General features: G+C 47.0%; 3 protein-coding genes and 1 long non-coding RNA gene across 7 annotated transcripts in view; 2 read left to right on the forward strand and 2 right to left on the reverse strand.

Annotated features, from left to right (window-relative positions):
* The first annotated feature begins 1,607 nt into the window (after positions 1–1,607).
* Positions 1,608–6,355, forward strand: LOC115188886 (synaptogyrin-3). The gene is made up of 4 exons (XM_029747712.1): positions 1,608–1,887; positions 3,266–3,500; positions 3,858–4,003; positions 6,069–6,355. Exons 1-4 carry the CDS (start codon positions 1,786–1,788, stop codon positions 6,279–6,281), a joined length of 696 nt encoding a protein of 231 aa, XP_029603572.1. The 5' UTR covers positions 1,608–1,785; the 3' UTR covers positions 6,282–6,355.
* A 580-nt stretch (positions 6,356–6,935) lies between these two features.
* LOC115188888 (uncharacterized) lies at positions 6,936–16,877 on the forward strand. Of its 4 annotated transcripts, none has more exons than XR_003876620.1 (4): positions 6,936–8,632; positions 15,005–16,587; positions 16,700–16,727; positions 16,784–16,877. It is a non-coding gene; the product is annotated as an uncharacterized LOC115188888 (long non-coding RNA). The 4 variants fall into 4 exon arrangements; XR_003876619.1 differs by having other exon boundaries at positions 15,005–15,410; positions 15,459–16,587; positions 16,700–16,877; XR_003876621.1 differs by having other exon boundaries at positions 6,936–8,487; positions 8,536–8,632; positions 16,700–16,877.
* Positions 16,878–17,912: 1,035 nt separating this feature from the next.
* Positions 17,913–19,649, reverse strand: LOC115188879 (protein PELPK1-like). Its single transcript, XM_029747704.1, has 2 exons — positions 18,381–19,649; positions 17,913–17,945 (listed from the first exon to the last, which is right to left on the reverse strand). Exons 1-2 carry the CDS (start codon positions 19,647–19,649, stop codon positions 17,913–17,915), a joined length of 1,302 nt encoding a protein of 433 aa, XP_029603564.1.
* A 3,126-nt stretch (positions 19,650–22,775) lies between these two features.
* Positions 22,776–27,281, reverse strand: part of LOC115188951 (E3 ubiquitin-protein ligase ZNF598-like) — a 30,921-nt gene continuing 26,415 nt past the window's right edge. Inside the window, exons 10-11 of the mRNA XM_029747782.1 lie at positions 26,667–26,811; positions 22,776–23,490 (exon numbers count right to left, since the gene is read on the reverse strand). Of these exons, the coding sequence (XP_029603642.1) occupies positions 23,122–23,490; positions 26,667–26,811 (514 nt within the window). The 3' untranslated portion in view covers positions 22,776–23,121. The remainder of the gene's footprint in view (positions 23,491–26,666; positions 26,812–27,281) is intronic.

The following is a 27,281-nucleotide window of genomic DNA, read 5'->3' on the forward strand; positions in this document are numbered from 1 at the left end:
TAGTGTGATCTATATAGTAGTGTGATCTATATAGTAGTGTGATCTATATAGTAGTGTGTGATCTATATAGTAGTGTGATCTATATAGTAGTGTGATCTATATAGTAGTGTGTGATCTATATAGTAGTGCGATCTATATAGTAGTGTGATCTATATAGTAGTGTGTGATCTATATAGTAGTGTGTGATCTATATAGTAGTGTGATCTATATAGTAGTGTGATCTATATAGTAGTGTGATCTATATAGTAGTGTGTGATCTATATAGTAGTGTGTGATCTATATAGTAGTGTGATCTATATAGTAGTGTGATCTATATAGTGTGTGATCTATATAGTAGTGTGTGATCTATATAGTGTGTGATCTATATAGTAGTGTGTGATCTATATAGTAGTGTGATCTATATAGTAGTGCGATCTATATAGTAGTGTGATCTATATAGTAGTGTGTGATCTATATAGTAGTGTGTGATCTATATAGTAGTGTGATATATAGTAGTGTGATCTATATAGTAGTGTGTGATCTATATAGTAGTGTGTGATCTATATAGTAGTGTGATCTATATAGTAGTGTGATCTATATAGTGTGTGATCTATATAGTAGTGTGTGATCTATATAGTGTGTGATCTATATAGTAGTGTGTGATCTATATAGTAGTGTGATCTATATAGTAGTGTAATCTATATAGTAGTGTGTGATCTATATAGTAGTGTGTGATCTATATAGTGTGTGATCTATATAGTAGTGTGTGATCTATATAGTGTGTGATCTATATAGTAGTGTGATCTATATAGTAGTGTGTGATCTATATAGTAGTGTGATTTATATAGTAGTGTGATCTATATAGTAGTGTGTGATCTATATAGTGTGTGATCTATATAGTGTGTGATCTATATAGTAGTGTGATCTATATAGTAGTGTGTGATCTATATAGTAGTGTGTGATCTATATAGTAGTGTGATCTATATAGTAGTGTGATCTATATAGTAGTGTGATCTATATAGTAGTGTGATCTATATAGTAGTGTGATCTATATAGTAGTGTGTGATCTATATAGTAGTGTGTGATCTATATAGTAGTGTGATCTATATAGTAGTGTGATCTATATAGTAGTGTGATGTATATAGTAGTGTGTGATATATATAGTAGTGTGTGATCTATATAGTAGTGTGATCTATATAGTAGTGTGATCTATATAGTAGTGTGTGATCTATATAGTAGTGTGTGATCTATATAGTAGTGTGTGATCTATATAGTAGTGTGATCTATATAGTAGTGTGATCTATATAGTAGTGTGATCTATATAGTAGTGTGTGATCTATATAGTAGTGTGTGATCTATATAGTAGTGTGATCTATATAGTAGTGTGTGATCTATATAGTAGTGTGATCTATATAGTAGTGTGTGATCTATATAGTAGTGTGTGATCTATATAGTAGTGTGATCTATATAGTAGTGTGTGATCTATATAGTAGTGTGTGATCTATATAGTAGTGTGATCTATATCCTATATTCCTCCTATAGCTCCTCAACAGTAGATGCTCTATATAGATCTATATCCTATATTCCTCCTATTGCTCCTCATCAGTAGCTGCTCCTGCTGTTTTGATGCCACAGCAGCGCTGTGCGTGTTTCCTCGTTCTTCGAGCACGCCCCCCGCCCAGTAGCCAGCGTGCACATCGTGTGCGCGCAGGACCGTTCCCTCCACTACAAGACGGTAGTACCAAACCGCGCCTGGAGCCTGACGCAGCCAGAGAACAGACAGAGAGAGAGAGAGAGAGAGAGAAGATGGACGGAGTGGGATCGTTCGGAGCGGGCTTGGCGGGTGCTGCCTTTGACCCGGTTTCCTTCATCAAGCAGCCGACCACCATCCTCAGGATCCTGTCCTGGGTAAGAGACCGACAGAAGAACCGGGAGGGGATTCCCCGTCGGGGCGTCCTCCCTCGTCCTGCCGCTCGGTGGCGAGTTGATCGCTCCGTAGAGCGCCGCAGATAAAAGAGGCTAGAAAACGGCAGTAGGTTTATAGATGGACGGGGTCCAAGGGGGAGAGAGGAGGCTGTCGAATAACGGTCCATCCTGTTCAAGATACGGGCCATGTTTTACACCTCCGGTCGTTTTCTAAAAACAGATTTGAAAGAATGTAACATTTGAACGGGGCCTTAATAAAAGGTATGTAATTAGGTAGCTGGGCTACAGATAATAACTAGACTGTTGCGTTTAGAGAAACCTTTATTCTGTCTATCTGTGGGCCTTATTAAGCAGGCCTTCATCATAATATTATTATAGGCTGTGTGTTTGTGATATGGAACATTCCACCGCCCCTCCTTGCGAGGGGGAGGCCGTATATAGTGGTCTCTCTCTCTCTCTCTCTCTCTCTCTCTCTCTCTCTCTCTGTGTGTGTGGATAATTTCTCCGTGTCTCAACACCCCGCTGGTTGTCGTTATAGTGACCGGATGGATAGTTCTACTACAGAGTGATGAGATGATATACATGTGTGATCTACTGTGACTTGGAAAATGATTTTGACCCTTTTCTGATTTTCTCTATTTGTGTATGTTTTTTGAAACTGAACGTTATCAGATATTCAACCAAAACCTGATATTAGATAAAAGGGGAACCTGAGTTTACAAATAACAAATACATGTTATACGTATTTTATTTAATTAATACATTAAATAAGTACTTTTGGTTCACTCAGGTGTATCTCTGTCCCCTCTCCTCCTCCTCCTCTCTCTCCTCCCCTCTTCTCCTCCCTCCTCTCTCCTCCTCCCCTCTCCTCCTTCCTCCTCCCCCCTCTCCTCTTCTCTCCTCTCCTCCTTCCTCCTCCTCCCCCCCTCTCCTCCCCTCCCCTCTCCTCCCCCCCTCTCCTCCCCTCCCCTCTCCCCTTTCTCCTCCTCTCCTCTCCTCTCTTCCTCTCCTCTCCTCTCCTCTCCTCCCCTCTCCTCTCCTCTCCTCCCCTCTCCTCTCCTCTCCAGGTATTCTCCCTGGTGGTGTTTGCCTCTATAGTGAATGAGGGCTATGTGAACCTGGGTAGTGAACATCTCTCCTCTCCTCTCTCCTCTCTCCTCCTCTCCTCTCCTCCCTCTCTCTCTCCTGTCCTCTCCTCTCCTCTCTCTCTCCTGTCCTCTCCTCTCCTCTATCTCTCCTGTCCTCTCCTCTCCTCTCCTCTCCTCTCCTCTCCTCTCCTCTCCCCTCCCCTCCTCTCCTCTCCTCTCCTCTCCTCTCCTCTCCTCTCCTCTCCTCTCCTCTCCTCTCCTCTCCTCTCCAGGTATTCTCCCTGGTGGTGTTTGCCTCTATAGTGAACGAGGGCTATGTTAACCTGGGCAGTGAGCGTCTTCACTGCGTGTTCAATAAGAACGCTGATGCGTGTAACTATGGAGTGTTCTGCGGTCTGGTCGGCTTGTTGCTCTGCTCTTTCTTCTTCCTGCTGGACGTCAAGTTCCAACAGATCAGCTCTATAAAGGACAGGAAGAAGGCTGTGATGCTGGAGGTTGGGGCTTCAGGTAGGCTGAACACACACACACACACACACACACACACACACACACACACACACACACACACACACACACACTATACAGCTGGAGGAGGTGGAGAAAGAGAGGGACCAGGTAGTACACACACAGAGACACTCTCTCTCTCTCTCTCTCACTCACACACACACACACACACACACACACACACACACACACACACACACACACACACACACACACTCACTCACTCTTTATTTCAATGTGTATGCTGTGATTGGTTAGCTGTCCTTTGACTGTGTGCTGTGATTGGTTGGCTGTCCTCTGACTGTGTGCTGTGATTGGTTGGCTGTCCTCTGACTGTGTGCTGTGATTGGTGGTTTTCAGGTTTCTGGACGTTCCTGTGGTTTGTGAGTTTCTGTTTCCTGGCCAATCAGTGGTCTAGGACCGCCCCCGAGGACCTGCCACTCAACCAGGGGGCCGACGCAGCCAGGGCCTCTATCGCCTTCTCGTTCTTCTCCATCCTCACCTGGGTACATACACACACTCACCTGGATACATACACTCACCTGGGTACATACACTCACCTGGGTACATACACACACTCACCTGGATACATACACACACTCACCTGGATACATACACTCACCTGGATACATACACTCACCTGGGTACATACACACACTCACCTGGATACATACACTCACCTGGGTACATACACTCACCTGGGTACATACACACACTCACCTGGATACATACACGCACTCACCTGGATACACACACTCACCTGGATACATACACACACTCACCTGGATACATACACACCCTCACCTGGATACATACACACTCACCTGGATACATACACACACTCACCTGGATACACACACTCACCTGGATACATACACACACTCACCTGGATACATACACACACTCACCTGGATACATACACACCCTCACCTGGATACATACACACCCTCACCTGGATACATACACACCCTCACCTGGATACATACACACACTCACCTGGATACATACACACCCTCACCTGGATACATACACACCCTCACCTGGATACATACACACACTCACCTGGATACATACACACACACTCACCTGGATACATACACACACTCACCTGGATACATACACACACTCACCTGGATACATACACACACTCACCTGGATACATACACACACACTCACCTGGATACATACACACACACTCACCTGGATACATACACACACACTCACCTGGATACATACACACACTCACCTGGGTACATACACACACTCACCTGGATACATACACACACTCACCTGGATACATACACACACTCACCTGGGTACATACACACACTCACCTGGGTACATACACACACTCACCTGGGTACATACACACCCTCACCTGGATACATACACACCCTCACCTGGATACATACACACCCTCACCTGGATACATACACACACACACTCACCTGGAATCATACACACACTCACCTGGATACATACACACACTCACCTGGATACATACACACCCTCACCTGGATACATACACACACACTCACCTGGATACATACATACACACTCACCTGGATACATACACACCCTCACCTGGATACATACACACACACACTCACCTGGAATCATACACACACTCACCTGGATACATACACACACACACACTCACCTGGATACATACACACACTCACCTGGATACATACACACACTCACCTGGGTACATACACACACACTCACCTGGGTACATACACACACACTCACCTGGATACATACACACACTCACCTGGATACATACACACACTCACCTGGATACATACACACACTCACCTGGATACATACACACACTCACCTGGATACATACACACACTCACCTGGATACATACACACACTCACCTGGATACATACACACACTCACCTGGATACATACACACACACTCACCTGGATACACACACTCACCTGGATACATACACACACTCACCTGGATGCATACACTCACCTGGATACATACACACACTCACCTGGATACATACACACACTCACCTGGATACATACACACACTCACCTGGATACATACACACACTCACCTGGATACATACACACACTCACCTGGATACATACACACACACTCACCTGGATACACACACTCACCTGGATACATACACACACTCACCTGGATGCATACACTCACCTGGATACATACACACACTCACCTGGATACATACACACACTCACCTGGATACATACACACACTCACCTGGATACATACACACACTCACCTGGATACATACACACACACTCACCTGGATACACACACTCACCTGGATACATACACACACTCACCTGGATACATACACACACACTCACCTGGATACATACACACCCTCACCTGGATACATACACACACACTCACCTGGATACATACACACCCCCTATAGCTGCACTGTGGCATTGTACTTCTCGTTCTTCTCCTTCTCGTCCTCCTCCTTCTCGTCCTCCTCCTCCTCCTCCACTTCCTCCTCCTTCTCCTCCTCCTCATTCTTCTTCCCTCCTTCTTCTCCTCCTCCTCCTTCTCCCTCCAGGCTGGTCTGACGGTGCGTGCCGTCCAGAAATATCTCCTGGGAACAGACATGACCCTCTTCACCACCGACCATCTGGACGGAGTCGCCCCGGTAACGCCATACCCCTCCGCCGCTACCGGGGGCGCCACCGAGCCCAGCGACAACTACCAGAGCCCCCCGTTCACAGAGGGGCTGGAAGCACCAGCCCCCACATACCAGGTCCCCATATACTAGTCCCTCCCTGTCTCCTCCTCCCTGTCCCCTCCTCCCTGTCCTACTAGTCCCTCCCTGTCCCCTCCTCCCTGTCCTACTAGTCCCTCCCTGTCCCCTCCTCCCTGTCCTACTAGTCCCTCCCTGTTCCCTCCTCCCTGTCCCCTCCTCCCTGTCCCACTAGTCCCTCCCTGTCCCCTCCTCCCTGTCCTACTAGTCCCTCCCTGTCCCCTCCTCCCTGTCCTACTAGTCCCTCCCTGTCCCCTCCTCCCTGTCCTACTAGTCCCTCCCTGTCCCCTCCTCCCTGTCCTACTAGTCCCTCCCTGTCCCCTCCTCCCTGTCCCCTCCTCCCTGTCCCACTAGTCCCTCCCTGTCCCCTCCTCCCTGTCCCACTAGTCCCTCCCTGTCCCCTCCTCCCTGTCCTACTAGTCCCTCCCTGTCCCCTCCTCCCTGTCCTACTAGTCCCTCCCTGTCCCCTCCTCCCTGTCCCCTCCTCCCTGTCCTACTAGTCCCTCCCTGTCCTCTCCTCCCTGTCCTACTAGTCCCTCCCTGTCCCCTCCTCCCTGTCCTACTAGTCCCTCCCTGTCCCCTCCCCCCTGTCCTACTAGTCCCTCCCTGTCCCCTCCTCCCTGTCCCCACCTCCCTGTCCTACTGGTCCCCCCCTGTCCCCTCCTCCCTGTCCCCTCCTCCCTGTTCCCCCCTCCCTGTCCCCCCCTCCCTGTCCCCTCCTCCCTGTCCTACTAGTCCCTCCCTGGTAATGTTTTGAAGGAGATGTTCAGTCCTGTTTTGAAGGACATGTTCAGTCCTTGGGTTTAGGTGTTCATATCTGCATGTTCTGTGAGACGGACTAAGTGCCAAACTCTCCCGTGTGTCCGATGTTAAACGTGACCAAGTGCAATATCTCCGTCCATCCAGTAGCCACTCTGCAGACCGGTCATACACTATTCCCTATGTAGTGCACTACTGCTGGCCAGCTGAGCCTTACCACCGGTGCACTTTGTAGGGTACTAGTGGTTTCAGATTGTGCCCTAACTAATGTGTACAAGCATCACAGAAGATTATGGCTTGTTTATGTTTACATTCTAGAAGCTGTTTGTTTACATTTAGAAGTGGTTTGTTTACGTTCTAGAAGTGGTTTGTTTACATTTAGAAGTTATTTATTTATGTTCTAGAAGCTGTTTGTTTACGTTCTAGAAGTGGTTTGTTTACATTTAGAAGCTGTTTGTTTTCGTTCTAAAAGCTGTTTGTTTACTTTCTAGAAGCTGTTTGTTTACTTTCTAGAATCTGTTTGTTTACATTTTAGAATCTGTTTGTTTACGTTCTAGAAGCTGTTTACAGTCTAAAAGCTGTTTGTTTACTTTCTAGAAGCTGTTTGTTTACTTTCTAGAATCTTTTTATGTTTACTTTCTAGAAGCTGTTTGTTTACGTTCTAGAATCTTTATGTTTACTTTCTAGAAGCTGTTTGTTTACTTTCTAGAAGCTGTTTGTTTACTTTTTAGAAGCTGTTTGTTTACTTTCTAGAATCTTTTTATGTTTACTTTCTAGAAGCTGTTTGTTTACGTTCTAGAATCTTTTTATGTTTACTTTCTAGAAGCTGTTTGTTTACGTTCTAGAATCTTTTTATGTTTCTTTTCTAGAAGCTGTTTCTTCTCCATTCTGGAAGCTGCCAAACTGCCCTGCTAGTTGTCTTCCTTCACAGAGCATCAGTCAGTCAGCTACCCAGAGATAAACTAGACATACCATGATGTCTGTTTATTACTGTATATACCCTGGGTCTCTCTAAATCTGCTCTGTGGAATACAAACCCTGCTCGTTGTTACTAGACATACCATGATGTCTGTTTATTACTGTATATACCCTGGGTCTCTCTAAATCTGCTCTGTGGAATACAAACCCTGCTCGCTGTTACTAGACATACCATGATGTCTGTTTATTACTGTATATACCCTGGGTCTCTCTAAATCTGCTCTGTGGAATACAAACCCTGCTCGCTGTTACTAGACATACCATGATGTCTGTTTATTACTGTATATACCCTGGGTCTCTCTAAATCTGCTCTGTGGAATACAAACCCTGCTCGTTGTTACCATGGTGACAACACACCCACACACACACTCACTAGCGAACCTCACTGCCCAGTGTTTGTGTGTGTGTGTGTCTGGTGTGTGTGGTATTTGTTGTTTCAGGTCTGAAGAAAAAGAAAGACAAGTAAAGCATTCTTCTGTTGGTGGTGTTCTGGAACAGAGGTGTTCTGGAACAGAGGTGTTCTGGAACAGAGGTGTTCTGGAACATAGGTGTTCTGGAACAGAGGTGTTCTGGAACAGAGGTGTTCTGGAACAGGAGGTGTTCTGGAACAGAGGTGTTCTGGAACAGAGGTGTTGTGGAACAGAGGTGTTCTGGAACAGAGGTGTTCTGGAACATAGGTGTTCTGGAACAGAGGTGTTCTGGAACAGAGGTGTTCTGGAACAGGAGGTGTTCTGGAACAGGAGGTGTTCTGGAACAGAGGTGTTCTGGAACAGAGGTGTTCTGGAACAGAGGTGTTGTGGAACAGGAGGTGTTCTGGAACAGGAGGTGTTCTGGAACAGGAGGTGTTCTGGAACAGAGGTGTTCTGGAACATAGGTGTTCTGGAACAGAGGTGTTCTGGAACAGAGGTGTTTTGGAACAGAGGTGTTTTGGAACAGAGGTGTTTTGGAACAGAGGTGTTCTGGAACAGGAGGTGTTCTGGAACAGGAGGTGTTCTGGAACAGAGGTGTTCTGGAACAGAGGTGTTTTGGAACAGAGGTGTTCTAGAACAGAGATGTTCTAGAACCAGTCTGTCTCGCCCTCTTGTACAGCGTCTCTAGGTGAAGCCTAGACATTTACATGTCACTGTCTGTATTGACAGTCATATTACATATTATATTTACAATCCAAGAGGTTTTGGTGTTTGTTGATATAAAAAGGTCAAACAGATGAATATAAAACGCTGAATATATAACGGACCTCCAGAAAGCCTGGTCTGTGGTGCCATCTGCTCCTTTTAGCGGTGTAACAGCGCCCTCTAGCAGCCGAGGAAATAGAGCTTTTAAAGGGCCCTTGTAACACTAGCGGTGTAACAGCGCCCTCTAGCAGCTGAGGAAATATAGCTTTTAAAGGGCCAATGCAGCTCTTTTTACCTTAATATCAAATCATTTCTGACTAACAAATTAGTACATTTCTGTGATTATTTTTTTGACCATTTTAATTGAAAAAAAAAAAAAAAAATAGCTTCTTAGCAAAGAGTAATTTTTCAAGCAAGAATTTAGCTCGGACTGTCAGAGCGGTCTGATTGGTGAGGGGGAAACTAGCTGTTATTGGCAGAGATTTCGAACTCTCTTATTGGTCTATTAACTAATTAACTGCCTGGTGATGTCACCAGGCAGGCCAAAACTCCATCCCACCAAAACAGGCTGAAATTTCAGGCAGTCTTTTCAAATAACTCTTACACTAAAATGGCATTATCAATTTCACAGTATTATTCCAACCTCATAGCGTGGAAATATATCAATCACAGGAAAGATTTTGACTGCCCTGGTCCTTTAAAAGAAGTTTAAAAGTGACGAATGTAATATTGTGTGGTAAAATGTTCTGTTGAATTCTGTGTAATTATGAATTTTGATTTAAAGAGACGTTTTGATTTGTAAAATTCATTTGATCTGAATTGAGATGGAGAAAAAAGAAAGTTGATTACCCCTAAAACATACTGAAAGGATGAATAAAATGACAGATAAAACTCAGTTCTGTTATACTGTAGGTCTTTATGTTCAGATAAAGGGGAGGTTTCCTTTATGTTCAGATAAAGGGGAGGTTTCCTTTATGTTCAGATAAAGGGGAGGTTTCCTTTATGCTCAGATAAAGGGGAGGTTTCCTTTATGTTCAGATAAAGTGGAGGTTTCCTTTATGTTCAGATAAAGGGGAGGTTTCCTTAATGTTCAGATAAAGGGGAGGTTTCCTTTATGTTCAGATAAAGGGGAGGTTTCAGGATGCAGATCAGGGACGGGCAACTCAAGGATGGACGATATACAGGACCAGTCAAAATGTTGGACACACCTACTCATTCCAGGGTTTTAATTTTTTTTTTTTAAACTATACTCTACATTGTAGAATAATAGTGAAGACATCAAAACTATGAAACAACCCCTATTAATATAGAATGTCCTCTGGGTTTAATAGACACATTAAAAGATTAGTCATATCACTTTTTTAAATTATTATTATTATTCCCTTTAATGTGGCATAAAACAGAACCAGTCCTGTTTTCAGCTGATTGTCTAACAATCCCATTTCATGAAATGGCAGGTGGACAAACATGGCGCGGCTGTCCGACAGGAGCGCCTTTAAACTAACAAAACTAAACTAAAAACTAAAAGTGTAATGATATTCAGTGATTGTCATTCGTAACCATTCGGCTTGGTACATACGGCTGGATGGATACATACACTCACCTGGGTACATACACTCACCTGGGTACATACACACACTCACCTGGATACATACACGCACTCACCTGGATACACACACTCACCTGGATACATACACACACTCACCTGGATACATACACACCCTCACCTGGATACATACACACTCACCTGGATACATACACACACTCACCTGGATACACACACTCACCTGGATACATACACACACTCACCTGGATACATACACACACTCACCTGGATACATACACACCCTCACCTGGATACATACACACCCTCACCTGGATACATACACACCCTCACCTGGATACATACACACACTCACCTGGATACATACACACCCTCACCTGGATACATACACACCCTCACCTGGATACATACACACACTCACCTGGATACATACACACACACTCACCTGGATACATACACACACTCACCTGGATACATACACACACTCACCTGGATACATACACACACTCACCTGGATACATACACACACACTCACCTGGATACATACACACACACTCACCTGGATACATACACACACACTCACCTGGATACATACACACACTCACCTGGGTACATACACACACTCACCTGGATACATACACACACTCACCTGGATACATACACACACTCACCTGGGTACATACACACACTCACCTGGGTACATACACACACTCACCTGGGTACATACACACCCTCACCTGGATACATACACACCCTCACCTGGATACATACACACCCTCACCTGGATACATACACACACACACTCACCTGGAATCATACACACACTCACCTGGATACATACACACACTCACCTGGATACATACACACCCTCACCTGGATACATACACACACACTCACCTGGATACATACATACACACTCACCTGGATACATACACACCCTCACCTGGATACATACACACACACACTCACCTGGAATCATACACACACTCACCTGGATACATACACACACACACACTCACCTGGATACATACACACACTCACCTGGATACATACACACACTCACCTGGGTACATACACACACACTCACCTGGGTACATACACACACACTCACCTGGATACATACACACACTCACCTGGATACATACACACACTCACCTGGATACATACACACACTCACCTGGATACATACACACACTCACCTGGATACATACACACACTCACCTGGATACATACACACACTCACCTGGATACATACACACACTCACCTGGATACATACACACACACTCACCTGGATACACACACTCACCTGGATACATACACACACTCACCTGGATGCATACACTCACCTGGATACATACACACACTCACCTGGATACATACACACACTCACCTGGATACATACACACACTCACCTGGATACATACACACACTCACCTGGATACATACACACACTCACCTGGATACATACACACACACTCACCTGGATACACACACTCACCTGGATACATACACACACTCACCTGGATGCATACACTCACCTGGATACATACACACACTCACCTGGATACATACACACACTCACCTGGATACATACACACACTCACCTGGATACATACACACACTCACCTGGATACATACACACACACTCACCTGGATACACACACTCACCTGGATACATACACACACTCACCTGGATACATACACACACACTCACCTGGATACATACACACCCTCACCTGGATACATACACACACACTCACCTGGATACATACACACCCCCTATAGCTGCACTGTGGCATTGTACTTCTCGTTCTTCTCCTTCTCGTCCTCCTCCTTCTCGTCCTCCTCCTCCTCCTCCACTTCCTCCTCCTTCTCCTCCTCCTCATTCTTCTTCCCTCCTTCTTCTCCTCCTCCTCCTTCTCCCTCCAGGCTGGTCTGACGGTGCGTGCCGTCCAGAAATATCTCCTGGGAACAGACATGACCCTCTTCACCACCGACCATCTGGACGGAGTCGCCCCGGTAACGCCATACCCCTCCGCCGCTACCGGGGGCGCCACCGAGCCCAGCGACAACTACCAGAGCCCCCCGTTCACAGAGGGGCTGGAAGCACCAGCCCCCACATACCAGGTCCCCATATACTAGTCCCTCCCTGTCTCCTCCTCCCTGTCCCCTCCTCCCTGTCCTACTAGTCCCTCCCTGTCCCCTCCTCCCTGTCCTACTAGTCCCTCCCTGTCCCCTCCTCCCTGTCCTACTAGTCCCTCCCTGTTCCCTCCTCCCTGTCCCCTCCTCCCTGTCCCACTAGTCCCTCCCTGTCCCCTCCTCCCTGTCCTACTAGTCCCTCCCTGTCCCCTCCTCCCTGTCCTACTAGTCCCTCCCTGTCCCCTCCTCCCTGTCCTACTAGTCCCTCCCTGTCCCCTCCTCCCTGTCCTACTAGTCCCTCCCTGTCCCCTCCTCCCTGTCCCCTCCTCCCTGTCCCACTAGTCCCTCCCTGTCCCCTCCTCCCTGTCCCACTAGTCCCTCCCTGTCCCCTCCTCCCTGTCCTACTAGTCCCTCCCTGTCTCCTCCTCCCTGTCCTACTAGTCCCTCCCTGTCCCCTCCTCCCTGTCCCCTCCTCCCTGTCCTACTAGTCCCTCCCTGTCCTCTCCTCCCTGTCCTACTAGTCCCTCCCTGTCCCCTCCTCCCTGTCCTACTAGTCCCTCCCTGTCCCCTCCCCCCTGTCCTACTAGTCCCTCCCTGTCCCCTCCTCCCTGTCCCCACCTCCCTGTCCTACTGGTCCCCCCCTGTCCCCTCCTCCCTGTCCCCTCCTCCCTGTTCCCCCCTCCCTGTCCCCCCCTCCCTGTCCCCTCCTCCCTGTCCTACTAGTCCCTCCCTGGTAATGTTTTGAAGGAGATGTTCAGTCCTGTTTTGAAGGACATGTTCAGTCCTTGGGTTTAGGTGTTCATATCTGCATGTTCTGTGAGACGGACTAAGTGCCAAACTCTCCCGTGTGTCCGATGTTAAACGTGACCAAGTGCAATATCTCCGTCCATCCAGTAGCCACTCTGCAGACCGGTCATACACTATTCCCTATGTAGTGCACTACTGCTGGCCAGCTGAGCCTTACCACCGGTGCACTTTGTAGGGTACTAGTGGTTTCAGATTGTGCCCTAACTAATGTGTACAAGCATCACAGAAGATTATGGCTTGTTTATGTTTACATTCTAGAAGCTGTTTGTTTACATTTAGAAGTGGTTTGTTTACGTTCTAGAAGTGGTTTGTTTACGTTCTAGAAGTGGTTTGTTTACATTTAGAAGCTGTTTGTTTTCGTTCTAAAAGCTGTTTGTTTACTTTCTAGAAGCTGTTTGTTTACTTTCTAGAATCTGTTTGTTTACATTTTAGAATCTGTTTGTTTACGTTCTAGAAGCTGTTTACAGTCTAAAAGCTGTTTGTTTACTTTCTAGAAGCTGTTTGTTTACTTTCTAGAATCTTTTTATGTTTACTTTCTAGAAGCTGTTTGTTTACGTTCTAGAATCTTTATGTTTACTTTCTAGAAGCTGTTTGTTTACTTTCTAGAAGCTGTTTGTTTACTTTTTAGAAGCTGTTTGTTTACTTTCTAGAATCTTTTTATGTTTACTTTCTAGAAGCTGTTTGTTTACGTTCTAGAATCTTTTTATGTTTACTTTCTAGAAGCTGTTTGTTTACGTTCTAGAATCTTTTTATGTTTCTTTTCTAGAAGCTGTTTCTTCTCCATTCTGGAAGCTGCCAAACTGCCCTGCTAGTTGTCTTCCTTCACAGAGCATCAGTCAGTCAGCTACCCAGAGATAAACTAGACATACCATGATGTCTGTTTATTACTGTATATACCCTGGGTCTCTCTAAATCTGCTCTGTGGAATACAAACCCTGCTCGTTGTTACTAGACATACCATGATGTCTCTTTATTACTGTATATACCCTGGGTCTCTCTAAATCTGCTCTGTGGAATACAAACCCTGCTCGCTGTTACTAGACATACCATGATGTCTGTTTATTACTGTATATACCCTGGGTCTCTCTAAATCTGCTCTGTGGAATACAAACCCTGCTCGCTGTTACTAGACATACCATGATGTCTGTTTATTACTGTATATACCCTGGGTCTCTCTAAATCTGCTCTGTGGAATACAAACCCTGCTCGTTGTTACCATGGTGACAACACACCCACACACACACTCACTAGCGAACCTCACTGCCCAGTGTTTGTGTGTGTGTGTGTCTGGTGTGTGTGGTATTTGTTGTTTCAGGTCTGAAGAAAAAGAAAGACAAGTAAAGCATTCTTCTGTTGGTGGTGTTCTGGAACAGAGGTGTTCTGGAACAGAGGTGTTCTGGAACAGAGGTGTTCTGGAACATAGGTGTTCTGGAACAGAGGTGTTCTGGAACAGAGGTGTTCTGGAACAGGAGGTGTTCTGGAACAGAGGTGTTCTGGAACAGAGGTGTTGTGGAACAGAGGTGTTGTGGAACAGAGGTGTTCTGGAACAGAGGTGTTCTGGAACAGAGGTGTTCTGGAACATAGGTGTTCTGGAACAGAGGTGTTCTGGAACAGAGGTGTTCTGGAACAGGAGGTGTTCTGGAACAGGAGGTGTTCTGGAACAGAGGTGTTCTGGAACAGAGGTGTTGTGGAACAGAGGTGTTGTGGAACAGGAGGTGTTCTGGAACAGGAGGTGTTCTGGAACAGGAGGTGTTCTGGAACAGAGGTGTTCTGGAACATAGGTGTTCTGGAACAGAGGTGTTCTGGAACAGAGGTGTTCTGGAACAGAGGTGTTTTGGAACAGAGGTGTTTTGGAACAGAGGTGTTCTGGAACAGGAGGTGTTCTGGAACAGGAGGTGTTCTGGAACAGAGGTGTTCTGGAACAGAGGTGTTTTGGAACAGAGGTGTTCTAGAACAGAGATGTTCTAGAACCAGTCTGTCTCGCCCTCTTGTACAGCGTCTCTAGGTGAAGCCTAGACATTTACATGTCACTGTCTGTATTGACAGTCATATTACATATTATATTTACAATCCAAGAGGTTTTGGTGTTTGTTGATATAAAAAGGTCAAACAGATGAATATAAAACGCTGAATATATAACGGACCTCCAGAAAGCCTGGTCTGTGGTGCCATCTGCTCCTTTTAGCGGTGTAACAGCGCCCTCTAGCAGCCGAGGAAATAGAGCTTTTAAAGGGCCCTTGTAACACTAGCGGTGTAACAGCGCCCTCTAGCAGCTGAGGAAATATAGCTTTTAAAGGGCCAATGCAGCTCTTTTTACCTTAATATCAAATCATTTCTGACTAACAAATTAGTACATTTCTGTGATTATTTTTTTGACCATTTTAATTGAAAAAAAAAAAAAAAATAGCTTCTTAGCAAAGAGTAATTTTTCAAGCAAGAATTTAGCTCGGACTGTCAGAGCGGTCTGATTGGTGAGGGGGAAACTAGCTGTTATTGGCAGAGATTTCGAACTCTCTTATTGGTCTATTAACTAATTAACTGCCTGGTGATGTCACCAGGCAGGCCAAAACTCCATCCCACCAAAACAGGCTGAAATTTCAGGCAGTCTTTTCAAATAACTCTTACACTAAAATGGCATTATCAATTTCACAGTATTATTCCAACCTCATAGCGTGGAAATATATCAATCACAGGAAAGATTTTGACTGCCCTGGTCCTTTAAAAGAAGTTTAAAAGTGACGAATGTAATATTGTGTGGTAAAATGTTCTGTTGAATTCTGTGTAATTATGAATTTTGATTTAAAGAGACGTTTTGATTTGTAAAATTCATTTGATCTGAATTGAGATGGAGAAAAAAGAAAGTTGATTACCCCTAAAACATACTGAAAGGATGAATAAAATGACAGATAAAACTCAGTTCTGTTATACTGTAGGTCTTTATGTTCAGATAAAGGGGAGGTTTCCTTTATGTTCAGATAAAGGGGAGGTTTCCTTTATGTTCAGATAAAGGGGAGGTTTCCTTTATGCTCAGATAAAGGGGAGGTTTCCTTTATGTTCAGATAAAGTGGAGGTTTCCTTTATGTTCAGATAAAGGGGAGGTTTCCTTAATGTTCAGATAAAGGGGAGGTTTCCTTTATGTTCAGATAAAGGGGAGGTTTCAGGATGCAGATCAGGGACGGGCAACTCAAGGATGGACGATATACAGGACCAGTCAAAATGTTGGACACACCTACTCATTCCAGGGTTTTAATTTTTTTTTTTTAAACTATACTCTACATTGTAGAATAATAGTGAAGACATCAAAACTATGAAACAACCCCTATTAATATAGAATGTCCTCTGGGTTTAATAGACACATTAAAAGATTAGTCATATCACTTTTTTAAATTATTATTATTATTCCCTTTAATGTGGCATAAAACAGAACCAGTCCTGTTTTCAGCTGATTGTCTAACAATCCCATTTCATGAAATGGCAGGTGGACAAACATGGCGCGGCTGTCCGACAGGAGCGCCTTTAAACTAACAAAACTAAACTAAAAACTAAAAGTGTAATGATATTCAGTGATTGTCATTCGTAACCATTCGGCTTGTAGCCTGAATTGATGCGTCCACTGCTGTAAACGCGCGTCGCGGTCCGTCTCCGCCTCGGTAGAAACGTTGTGCGCTCTTGTCGAAACGCAGTTTGGAGGGAATTACTGCCCGTTTTAATGTCAATTCGCTCATTTTCATGCAGATGACACGCGGTAATGTTAATCCAGAGGTCCTTCCAGCTGTCCGTTGTTCTCTCTCTGAATGTCTGACTGCTGTCACATCACCTCGGTGAAATAAAGCTGAACATTTTGGATGACTGGTCTCTGTTGTGTTACATCCATTAAGGTCCCCCTTCTTTTGTGTTTACGTCCATAAAGGTCCCTCTTCTGTTGTGTTACGTCCATAAAGGTCCCCCTTCTGTTGTGTTACGTCCATAAAGGTCCCCCTTCTGTTGTGTTACATCTAAAAAGGTCCCCCTTCTGTTGTGTCACGTCCATAAAGGTCCCCCTTCTGTTGTGTTACGTCTATAAAGGTCCCCCTTCTGTTGTGTTACGTCCATAAAGGTCCCCCTTCTGTTGTGTTACGTCCATAAAGGCCCCCCTTCTGTTGTGTTACATCTAAAAAGGTCCCCCTTCTGTTGTGTTACATTTACATTTACGTAATTTAGCAGACGCTCTTATCCAGAGCGACTTACAAATTGGTGCATTCACCTTATGGTGTCACGTCCATAAAGGTCCCCCTTCTGTTGTGTTACGTCCAATCACACACTACACAGTAATCTACCTTGCAGACACACGCCAGATATACAGTGTTACTCGTTAAGTATTCAGACCCCTTGACTTTTTCCCCAACACAATTACTTTACAACCTTATTCTAAAATAGATTAAATACATTTTTCCCCCTCAATCTACACACAATGACAAAGTGAAAATAGGTTTTTAGAACATTTTACAAATGTATTAAAAATGTACTTAAGTATTCAGACCCTTTGCTATGAGAGACTATAAATTGAGCTCAGGTGCTTCCTGTTTCCATTGATCATCCTTGAGATGTTTCTACAACTTGAAACGATTTAATCCATTTTAGAATAAGGCTGTAACGTAACAAAATGTGGAAAAAGTCAAGGGGTCTGAATACTTTCTGAATGCTCTGTATATGATGGGATGTAGAGACATTATGGACATGGGGAAGTTGGGACCCTTTGGTGTCACCAATACCCTCCTCTGGGACCTGGGAGACAGGGCGTTGGGGCTCCTCGATACTCTGGGACCTGGGAGACGGGGCTCCTCGATACTCTGGGACCTGGGAGACGGGGCTCCTCGATACTCTGGGACCTGGGAGACGGGGCTCCTCGATACTCTGGGACCTGGGAGACGGGGCTCCTCGATACTCTGGGACCTGGGAGACAGGGCTCCTCGATACTCTGGGACCTGGGAGACGGGGCGTTCGGGCTCCTTGATACTCTGGGACCTGGGAGACTGGGCTCCTCGATACTCTGGGACCTGGGAGACGGGGCTCCTTGATACTCTGGGACCTGGGAGACGGGGCTCCTCGATACTCTGGGACCTGGGAGACGGGGCTCCTCGATACTCTGGGACCTGGGAGACAGGGCTCCTCGATACTCTGGGACCTGGGAGACGGGGCGTTCGGGCTCCTTGATACTCTGGGACCTGGGAGACTGGGCTCCTCGATACTCTGGGACCTGGGAGACGGGGCTCCTTGATACTCTGGGACCTGGGAGACGGGGCTCCTTGATACTCTGGGACCTGGGAGACGGGGCTCCTTGATACTCTGGGACCTGGGAGACGGGGCGTTCGGGCTCCTCGATACTCTGGGACCTGGGAGACGGGGCGTTCGGGCTCCTCGATACTCTGGGACCTGGGAGACGGGGCGTTGGGGCTCCTTGATACTCTGGGACCTGGGAGACGGGGCGTTCGGGCTCCTCGATACTCTGGGACCTGGGAGACGGGGCGTTCGGGCTCCTCGATACTCTGGGACCTGGGAGACGGGGCGTTGGGGCTCCTTGATACTCTGGGACCTGGGAGACGGGGCGTTCGGGCTCCTCGATACTCTGGGACCTGGGAGACGGGGCGTTCGGGCTCCTTGATACTCTGGGACCTGGGAGACGGGGCTCCTTGATACTCTGGGACCTGGGAGACGGGGCGTTCGGGCTCCTTGATACTCTGGGACCTGGGAGACGGGGCTCCTTGATACTCTGGGACCTGGGAGACGGGGCTCCTCGATACTCTGGGACCTGGGAGACGGGGCGTTCGGGCTCCTTGATACTCTGGGACCTGGGAGACGGGGCGTTCGGGCTCCTCGATACTCTGGGACCTGGGAGACGGGGCGTTCGGGCTCCTCGATACTCTGGGACCTGGGAGACGGGGCTCCTTGATATCCCTGCTCTGGCCCCGGGGCCGGAGTATGCCAGGAGTCTCCAGGACAGCCCACACCTTCACCTGAGAGGTGAACGTAGGTCCCAGCATTCATCTCCTGTTCCCTCATCCCCTGTTCCCTCATCCCCTGTTCCCTCATCCCCCGTTCCCTCATCCCCCCCCCCCCCCCCCATGTGTAATTACATTTTTAAAAACTGATGTTTTTTTGGTGCAAAATATAGAACAGTTAAAGTTCAATACAGACTGATGGACCAGACTGATGAGATGTCAATACAGACTGATGAGATGTCAATACAGACTGATGGACCAGACTGATGAGATGTCAATACAGACTGATGGACCAGACTGATGAGATGTCAATACAGACTGATGGACCAGGCTGATGAGATGTCAATACAGACTGATGGACCAGGCTGATGAGATGTCAATACAGACTGATGAGATGTTAATACAGACTGATGAGATGTCAATACAGACTGATGAGATGTCAATACAGACTGATGGACCAGTCTGATGAGATGTCAATACAGACTGATGGACCAGGCTGATGAGATGTCAATACAGACTGATGAGATGTCAATACAGACTGATGGACCAGGCTGATGAGATGTCAATACATTCTGATGGACCAGACTGATGAGATGTCAATACAGACTGATGGGCCAGGCTGATGAGATGTCAATACAGACTGATGGACCAGGCTGATGAGATGTCAATACAGACTGATGGACCAGGCTGATGAGATGTCAATACAGACTGATGGACCAGACTGATGGGATGTCAATACAGACTGTTGGACCAGACTGATGAGATGTTAATACAGACTGATGGGATGTCAATACAGACTGATGAGATGTCAATACAGACTGATGGACCAGACTGATGAGATGTCAATACAGACTGATGAGATGTCAGTACAGACTGATGAGATGTCAATACAGACTGATGGACCAGGCTGATGAGATGTTAATACAGACTGATGAGATGTCAATACAGACTACCATTTTTGTGTTTATACTTTTTCCATAATGACAAGGACAAGGTTTGATGTTGGACAACAACAATAGAACGTTGCATGACTAAAACGCGATACCAAAGACGGTAAGACGTAAGGTTAAGATGATCCCATTGGCTCCAGGTCATCTACAAGACCCTGCTAGGTAAAGTCCCCCCTTATCTCCGCTCACTGGTCACCATAGAAGCACCCACCTGTAGCACGCGCTCCAGCAGGTATATCTCTCTGGTCACCATAGCAGCACCCACCTGTAGCACGCGCTCCAGCAGGTATATCTCTCTGGTCACCATAGCAGCACCCACCTGTAGCACGCGCTCCAGCTGGTATATCTCTCTGGTCACCATAGCAGCACCCACCTGTAGCACGCGCTCCAGCAGGTATATCACTCTGGTCACCCCTAAAGCCAACTCCTCCTTTGGTCGTCTCTCCTTCCAGTTCTCTGCTGCCAATGACTGGAACGAACTACAAAAATGTCTGAAACTGGAAACACTTCTCCCTCACTAGCTTTAAGCACCAGCTGTCAGAGCAGCTCCCAGATCACTGCACCTGTACATAGCCCATCTATAATTTAGCCCAAACAACTACCTCTTCCCCTACTGTATTTATTTATTTTGCTCCTTTGCACCATATTATATATATTTTAACTTAACTTTCTTCAAACTACAAATCTACCATTCCAGTGTTTTACTTGCTATATTGTATTTACTTTGCCACCATGGCCTTTTTTGCCTTTACCTCCCTTATCTCACCTCATTTGCTCACATTGTATATAGACTTATTTTTCTACTGTATTATTGACTGTATGTTTGTTTTACTCCATGTGTAACTCTGTGTTGTTGTATGTTGTCGAACTGCTTTGCTTTATCTTGGCCAGGTGGCAGTTGTAAATGGCCCTTGCCTACCTGGTTAAATAAAGGTGAAATAAAAATAAATTAATAAAAATGTTCATACTGAGTGTTTGGCGGGACTTTTATAATATACATTATCCCAATCATGACTAGGTCGCTTGGCAGAAAGAAAAGTACAGGCTTTTTCCCGCCAGCAATACCTTTCAGATATAAAGAACGGAGAGAGCAATAAGGTGAAGACAGACTAGGACCTCCTCTCCTCAGCTGCAACAATACTTGGACAAGGACAAATAGAACGGACCAAAGCAAGATAGATGTTTAATCAAATTAGGGCAAACAGAAATATTCTGGTTTTATAATGTTGTGGGGGGTTGACAGACTGGTTGTTAAACAGTCTGACTCCCTGCAGACTCCCTCCAGACTCCCTCCAGACTCCCTCCAGACTCCCGTCCTAAACAGTCTGACTCCCTCCAGACTCCAACTATCTGATTACCTTCCACAGCCCTGAGAGAACATCTACCTTTTAACCAGGTTCCTTTACCACCCGAGGGAGCTGAGTAGTAGAGGGCCTGACTGTCTCCGAGGGAGGAGTAGAGGGTCTGACTGTCTCCGAGGGAGTAGTAGAGGGTCTGACTGTCTCCGAGGGAGGAGTAGAGGGTCTGACTGTCTCCGAGGGAGTAGTAGAGGGCCTGACTGTCTCCGAGGGAGTAGTAGAGGGTCTGACTGTCTCCGAGGGAGTAGTAGAGGGCCTGACTGTCTCCGAGGGAGGAGTAGAGGGTCTGACTGTCTCCGAGGGAGTAGTAGAGGGCCTGACTGTCTCCGAGGGAGTAGTAGAGGGCCTGACTGTCTCCGAGGGAGTAGTAGAGGGCCTGACTGTCTCCGAGGGAGTAGTAGAGGGTCTGACTGTCTCCGAGGGAGTAGTAGAGGGTCTGACTGTCTCCGAGGGAGGAGTAGAGGGTCTGACTGTCTCCGAGGGAGGAGTAGAGGGTCTGACTGTCTCCGAGGGAGGAGTAGAGGGCCTGACTGTCTCCGAGGGAGGAGTAGAGGGTCTGACTGTCTCCGAGGGAGTAGTAGAGGGTCTGACTGTCTCCGAGGGAGGAGTAGAGGGTCTGACTGTCTCCGAGGGAGGAGTAGAGGGCCTGACTGTCTCCGAGGGAGTAGTAGAGGGTCTGACTGTCTCCGAGGGAGGAGTAGAGGGTCTGACTGTCTCCGAGGGAGGAGTAGAGGGCCTGACTGTCTCCGAGGGAGAGGTAGAGGGTCTGACTGTCTCCGCTCTGAGGGAGTAGTAGAGGGTCTGACTTAATAAACACTCTTTCCTCAGTCATCAAACCTGATAAAAGAACCAATGCGTCACTCGTTCAACACTTTATCAACCTCATGGAAATGTGATCAGAAGAGAGAGAGGGGGAGAGAGAAAAATTAAATATATACAATCATTCTTCTTATTAATACACAACATGTGGTACTTGTAGGGCCTTTCCAGGGTCGGGTCCAGGTCCAGCCGGGAATCACACCGGGAGTCAGGTCAATATCTGGCAACCAGAATTCAGTTCAACCTCCTGCTGGCCACAGCCTCGCCACTCAAATACACTACCCAACGTCCTCTCTGGCCGTGGTCACCATGGAAACGGGCTCCCCCCTGAATGGCAACAGGCAAGGCTGTGATTGGGCAGTGCTCATGTCTTGTCCCGGGCCAGGGCTAGCTGATGATACGGCTAATGGCCTGCAGGGAGGGGAAGTCCTCGTTGTCCCCGAGGTGCAAGGTCTTATGGGAGTTGAAGTCTTTAGGGTCCAGCACTTGGCAGCAGGTGGGGCATACCTGGCAGTCCAGCGCGGCTGCATTAGAGATAGCGCTGGACGGGGTCTGCCAGGCACTCTTCTTCTTGTTCTTCCTGGCCCCGCCGCTTCCCGGTCTTTCCGTGGCCTGGTCGTCTGCGTGGGCCGTCAGCAGCTCCTGCTGTTTCCCCGTGTCAGGAAGTAACACCAGCAGCTCATTGAAGACGCCAACAAAGTTGTCCCCTAACAGAGTCTTACAGCTGCGGTGGTACAGCACGGCTGACATCAGACCCTGTTTAGAGAGAGAGAGAAAGATGTTACTGTTACTGGCCTTACTGGGTGGATAGGAACATTAGCCTGCTGGCCTTACTGGGTTGATAGGAACATTAGCCTGCTGGCCTTACTGGGTGGATAGGAACATTAGCCTGCTGGCCTTACTGGGTGGATAGGAACATTAGCCTGCTGGCTTTACTGGGTGGATAGGAACATTAGCCTGCTGGCCTTACTGGGTGGATAGGAACATTAGCCTGCTGGCCTTACTGGGTGGATAGGAACATTAGCCTGCTGGCCTTACTGGGTGGATAGGAACATTAGCCTGCTGGCCTTACTGGGTGGATAGGAACATTAGCCTGCTGGCCTTACTGGGTGGATAGGAACATTAGCCTGCTGGCCTTACTGGGTGGATAGGAACATTAGCCTGCTGGCCTTACTGGGTGGATAGGAACATTAGCCTGCTGGCCTTACTGGGTGGATAGGAACATTAGCCTGCTGGCCTTACTGGGTGGATAGGAACATTAGCCTGTTGGCCTTACTGGGTCTATAGGAACATTAGCCTGCTGGCCTTATTGGGTGGATAGGAACATTAGCCTGCTGGTCTTACTGGGTGGATAGGAACATTAGCCTGCTGGCCTTACTGGGTGGATAGGAACATTAGCCTGCTGGCCTTACTGGGTCTATAGGAACATTAGCCTGCTGGCCTTACTGGGTCTATAGGAACATTAGCCTGCTGGCCTTACTGGGTGGATAGGAACATTAGCCTGCTGGCCTTACTGGGTGGACATGAACATTAGCCTGCTGGCCTTACTGGGTCTATAGGAACATTAGCCTGCTGGCCTTACTGGGTCTATAGGAACATTAGCCTGCTGGCCTTACTGGGTGGATAGGAACATTAGCCTGCTGGCCTTACTGGGTGGATAAGAACATTAGCCTGCTGGCCTTACTGGGTGGATAAGAACATTAGCCTGCTGGCCTTACTGGGTGGATAGGAACATTAGCCTGCTGGCCTTACTGGGTGGATAGGAACATTAGCCTGCTGGCCTTACTGGGTGGATTGGAACATTAGCCTGCTGGCCTTACTGGGTGGATAGGAACATTAGCCTGCTGGCCTTGATTTTGGAATGAGATTTTGGATGAGCAGGTGCCCACATACTTTTGTCCATGTAGTGTACAGTCGTGGCCAAACGTTTTGAGAATGAGACAAATATAAATTTTTCACAAAGTCTGCTGCCTCAGTTTGTATGATGGCAATTTGCATAAACTCCAGAATGTTATGAAGAGTGATCAGATGAATTGCAATTAATTGGAAAGTCCCTCTTTGCCATGCAAATGAACCGAATCCCCCAAAAACATTTCCACTGCATTTCAGCCCTGCCACAAAAGGACCAGCTGACATCATGTCAGTGATTCTCTCGTTAACACAGGTGTGAGTGTTGACGAGGACAAGGCTGGAGATCACTCTGTCATGCTGATTGAGTTCGAATAACAGACTGGAAGCTTCAAAAGGAGGGTGGTGCTTGGAATCATTGTTCTTCCTCTGTCAATCATGGTTACCTGCAAGGAAACACATGGCGTCATCATTGCTTTGCACAAAAAGGGCTTCACAGGCAAGGATATTGCTGCCAGTAAGATTGCACCTAAATCAACCATTTATTGGATCATCAAGAACTTCAAGAAGAGCGGTTCAATTGTTGTGAAGAAGGCTTCAGGGCGCCCAAGAAAGTCCAGCAACCGCCAGGACCGTCTCCTAAAGTTGATTCAGCTGTGGGATCGGGGCACCACCAGTACAGAGCTTGCTCAGGAATGGCAGCAGGCAGGTGTGAGTGCATCTGCACGCACAGTGAGGCGAAGACTTTCGGAGGATGTCCTGGTGTCAAGAAGGGCAGCAAAGAAGCCCCTTCTCTCCAGGAAAAACATCAGGGACAGACTGATATTCTGCAAAAGGTACAGGGATTGGACTGCTGAGGACTGGGGTATGATGAATCCCCTTTCCGATTGTTTGGGGCATCCGGAAAAAAGCTTGTCCAGAGAAGGCAAGGTGAGAGCTACCATCAGTCCTGTGTCATGCCAACAGTAAAGCATCCTGAGACCATTCATGTGTGGGGTTGCTTCTCAGCCAAGGGAGTGGACCCACTCACAATTTTGCCTAAGAACACAGCCATGAATAAAGAATGGTACCAACACATCCTCCGAGAGCAACTTCTCCCAACCATCCAGGAACAGTTTGGGGACTAACAATGCCTTTTCCAGCATGATGGAGCACCTTGCCATAAGGCAAAAGTGATAACTAAGTGGCTCGGGGAACAAAACATCGATATTTTGTGTCCATGGCCAGGAAACTCCCCAGACCTTAATCCCATTGAGAACTTGTGGTTAATCCTCAAGAGGCGGGTGGACAAACAAAAACCCACAAATTCTGACAAACTTCAAGCATTGATTATGCCAGAATGGGCTGCCATCAGTCAGGATGTGGCCCAGAAGTTAATTGACAGCATGCCAGGGCGGATTGCAGAGGTCTTGAAAAAGAAGGGTCAACACTGCAAATATTGACTCTTTGCATCAACTTCATGTAATTGTCAATAAAAGCCTTTGACACTTATGAAATGCTTGTAATTATACTTCAGTATTCCATAGTAACATCTGACAAAAATATCTAAAGACACTGAAGCAGCAAACTTTATAAAAATCTATATTTGTGTCATTCTCTAAAACCTTTGGCCACGACTGTATGTAACTAAGGGTTAGAGACATAGAGGATAGTTCAGCCCCAACAGTCTTACAGCTCTGATGGTGCAGCACCATCCACATAAAATCCTGCCTGAACGTCTAGAGTAGTTCTTAGGATCAGGGTTAGGGGGGTTAAGGTTAGGGTTAGGGGGGTTAGGGTTAGGAGTCAGGGCTTACCTGTCTGAACTTTCCAGAGTAGTTCTTAGGGTCAGGGGGGTTAAGGTTAGGGTTAGGGGGGTTAAGGTTAGGGTTAGGGGGGTTAAGGTTAGGGTTAGGGGGGTTAGGGTTAGGGGGGTTAAGGTTAGGGATAGGGGGGTTAAGGTTAGGGATAGGGGGGTTAAGGTTAGGGTTAGGGGGTCAGGGTCAGGGTTAGGGGGGTTAAGGTTAGGGTTAGGGGGGTTAAGGTTAGTGTTGTTAAGGTTAGGGTTAGGGGGGTTAAGGTTAGGGTTAGGAGTCTGGGCTTACCTGTCTGAACTGTCCAGAGTAGTCCTTGAACTGGTTGAATCGTGACTGGTCGTTCTGCAGGAGGTTCTTAATGGACTGGATCAGTTCCATGTTCCGTTGCTGGAAGTTCTCTGGAGCCAGGTACACCCCCGGAGACTGGGGAGAGCTGAACACCCCCCATATGGAGTCATTTAGATGACACACTGAGTTTCAATCAAATATGTGTTGTTGTGTAAAGGTGGCGGTCTGTCTGGAGTCTGTAAAGGTGGTGGTCTGTCTGGAGTCTGTAAAGGTGGTGGTCTGTCTGGAGCCTGTAAAGGTGGTGGTCTGTCTGGAGTCTGTAAAGGTGGTGGTCTGTCTGGAGTCTGTAAAGGTGGTGGTCTGTCTGGAGTCTGTAAAGGTGGTGGTCTGTCTGGAGTCTGTAAAGGTGGTGGTCTTTCTGGTGTCTGCAAAGGTGGTGGTCTGTCTGGAGTCTGCAAAGGTGGTGGTCTGTCTGGAGTCTGTAAAGGTGGTGGTCTGTCTGGAGTCTGTAAAGGTGGTGGTCTGTCTGGAGTCTGTAAAGGTGGTGGTCTGTCTGGAGTCTGTAAAGGTGGTGGTCTGTCTGGAGTCTGTAAAGGTGGTGGTCTGTCTGGTGTC

The sequence above is a fragment of the Salmo trutta genome, unplaced genomic scaffold (genome assembly GCF_901001165.1).
Source record: "Salmo trutta unplaced genomic scaffold, fSalTru1.1, whole genome shotgun sequence".
In the NCBI taxonomy this organism is placed as follows: domain Eukaryota; kingdom Metazoa; phylum Chordata; class Actinopteri; order Salmoniformes; family Salmonidae; genus Salmo; species Salmo trutta.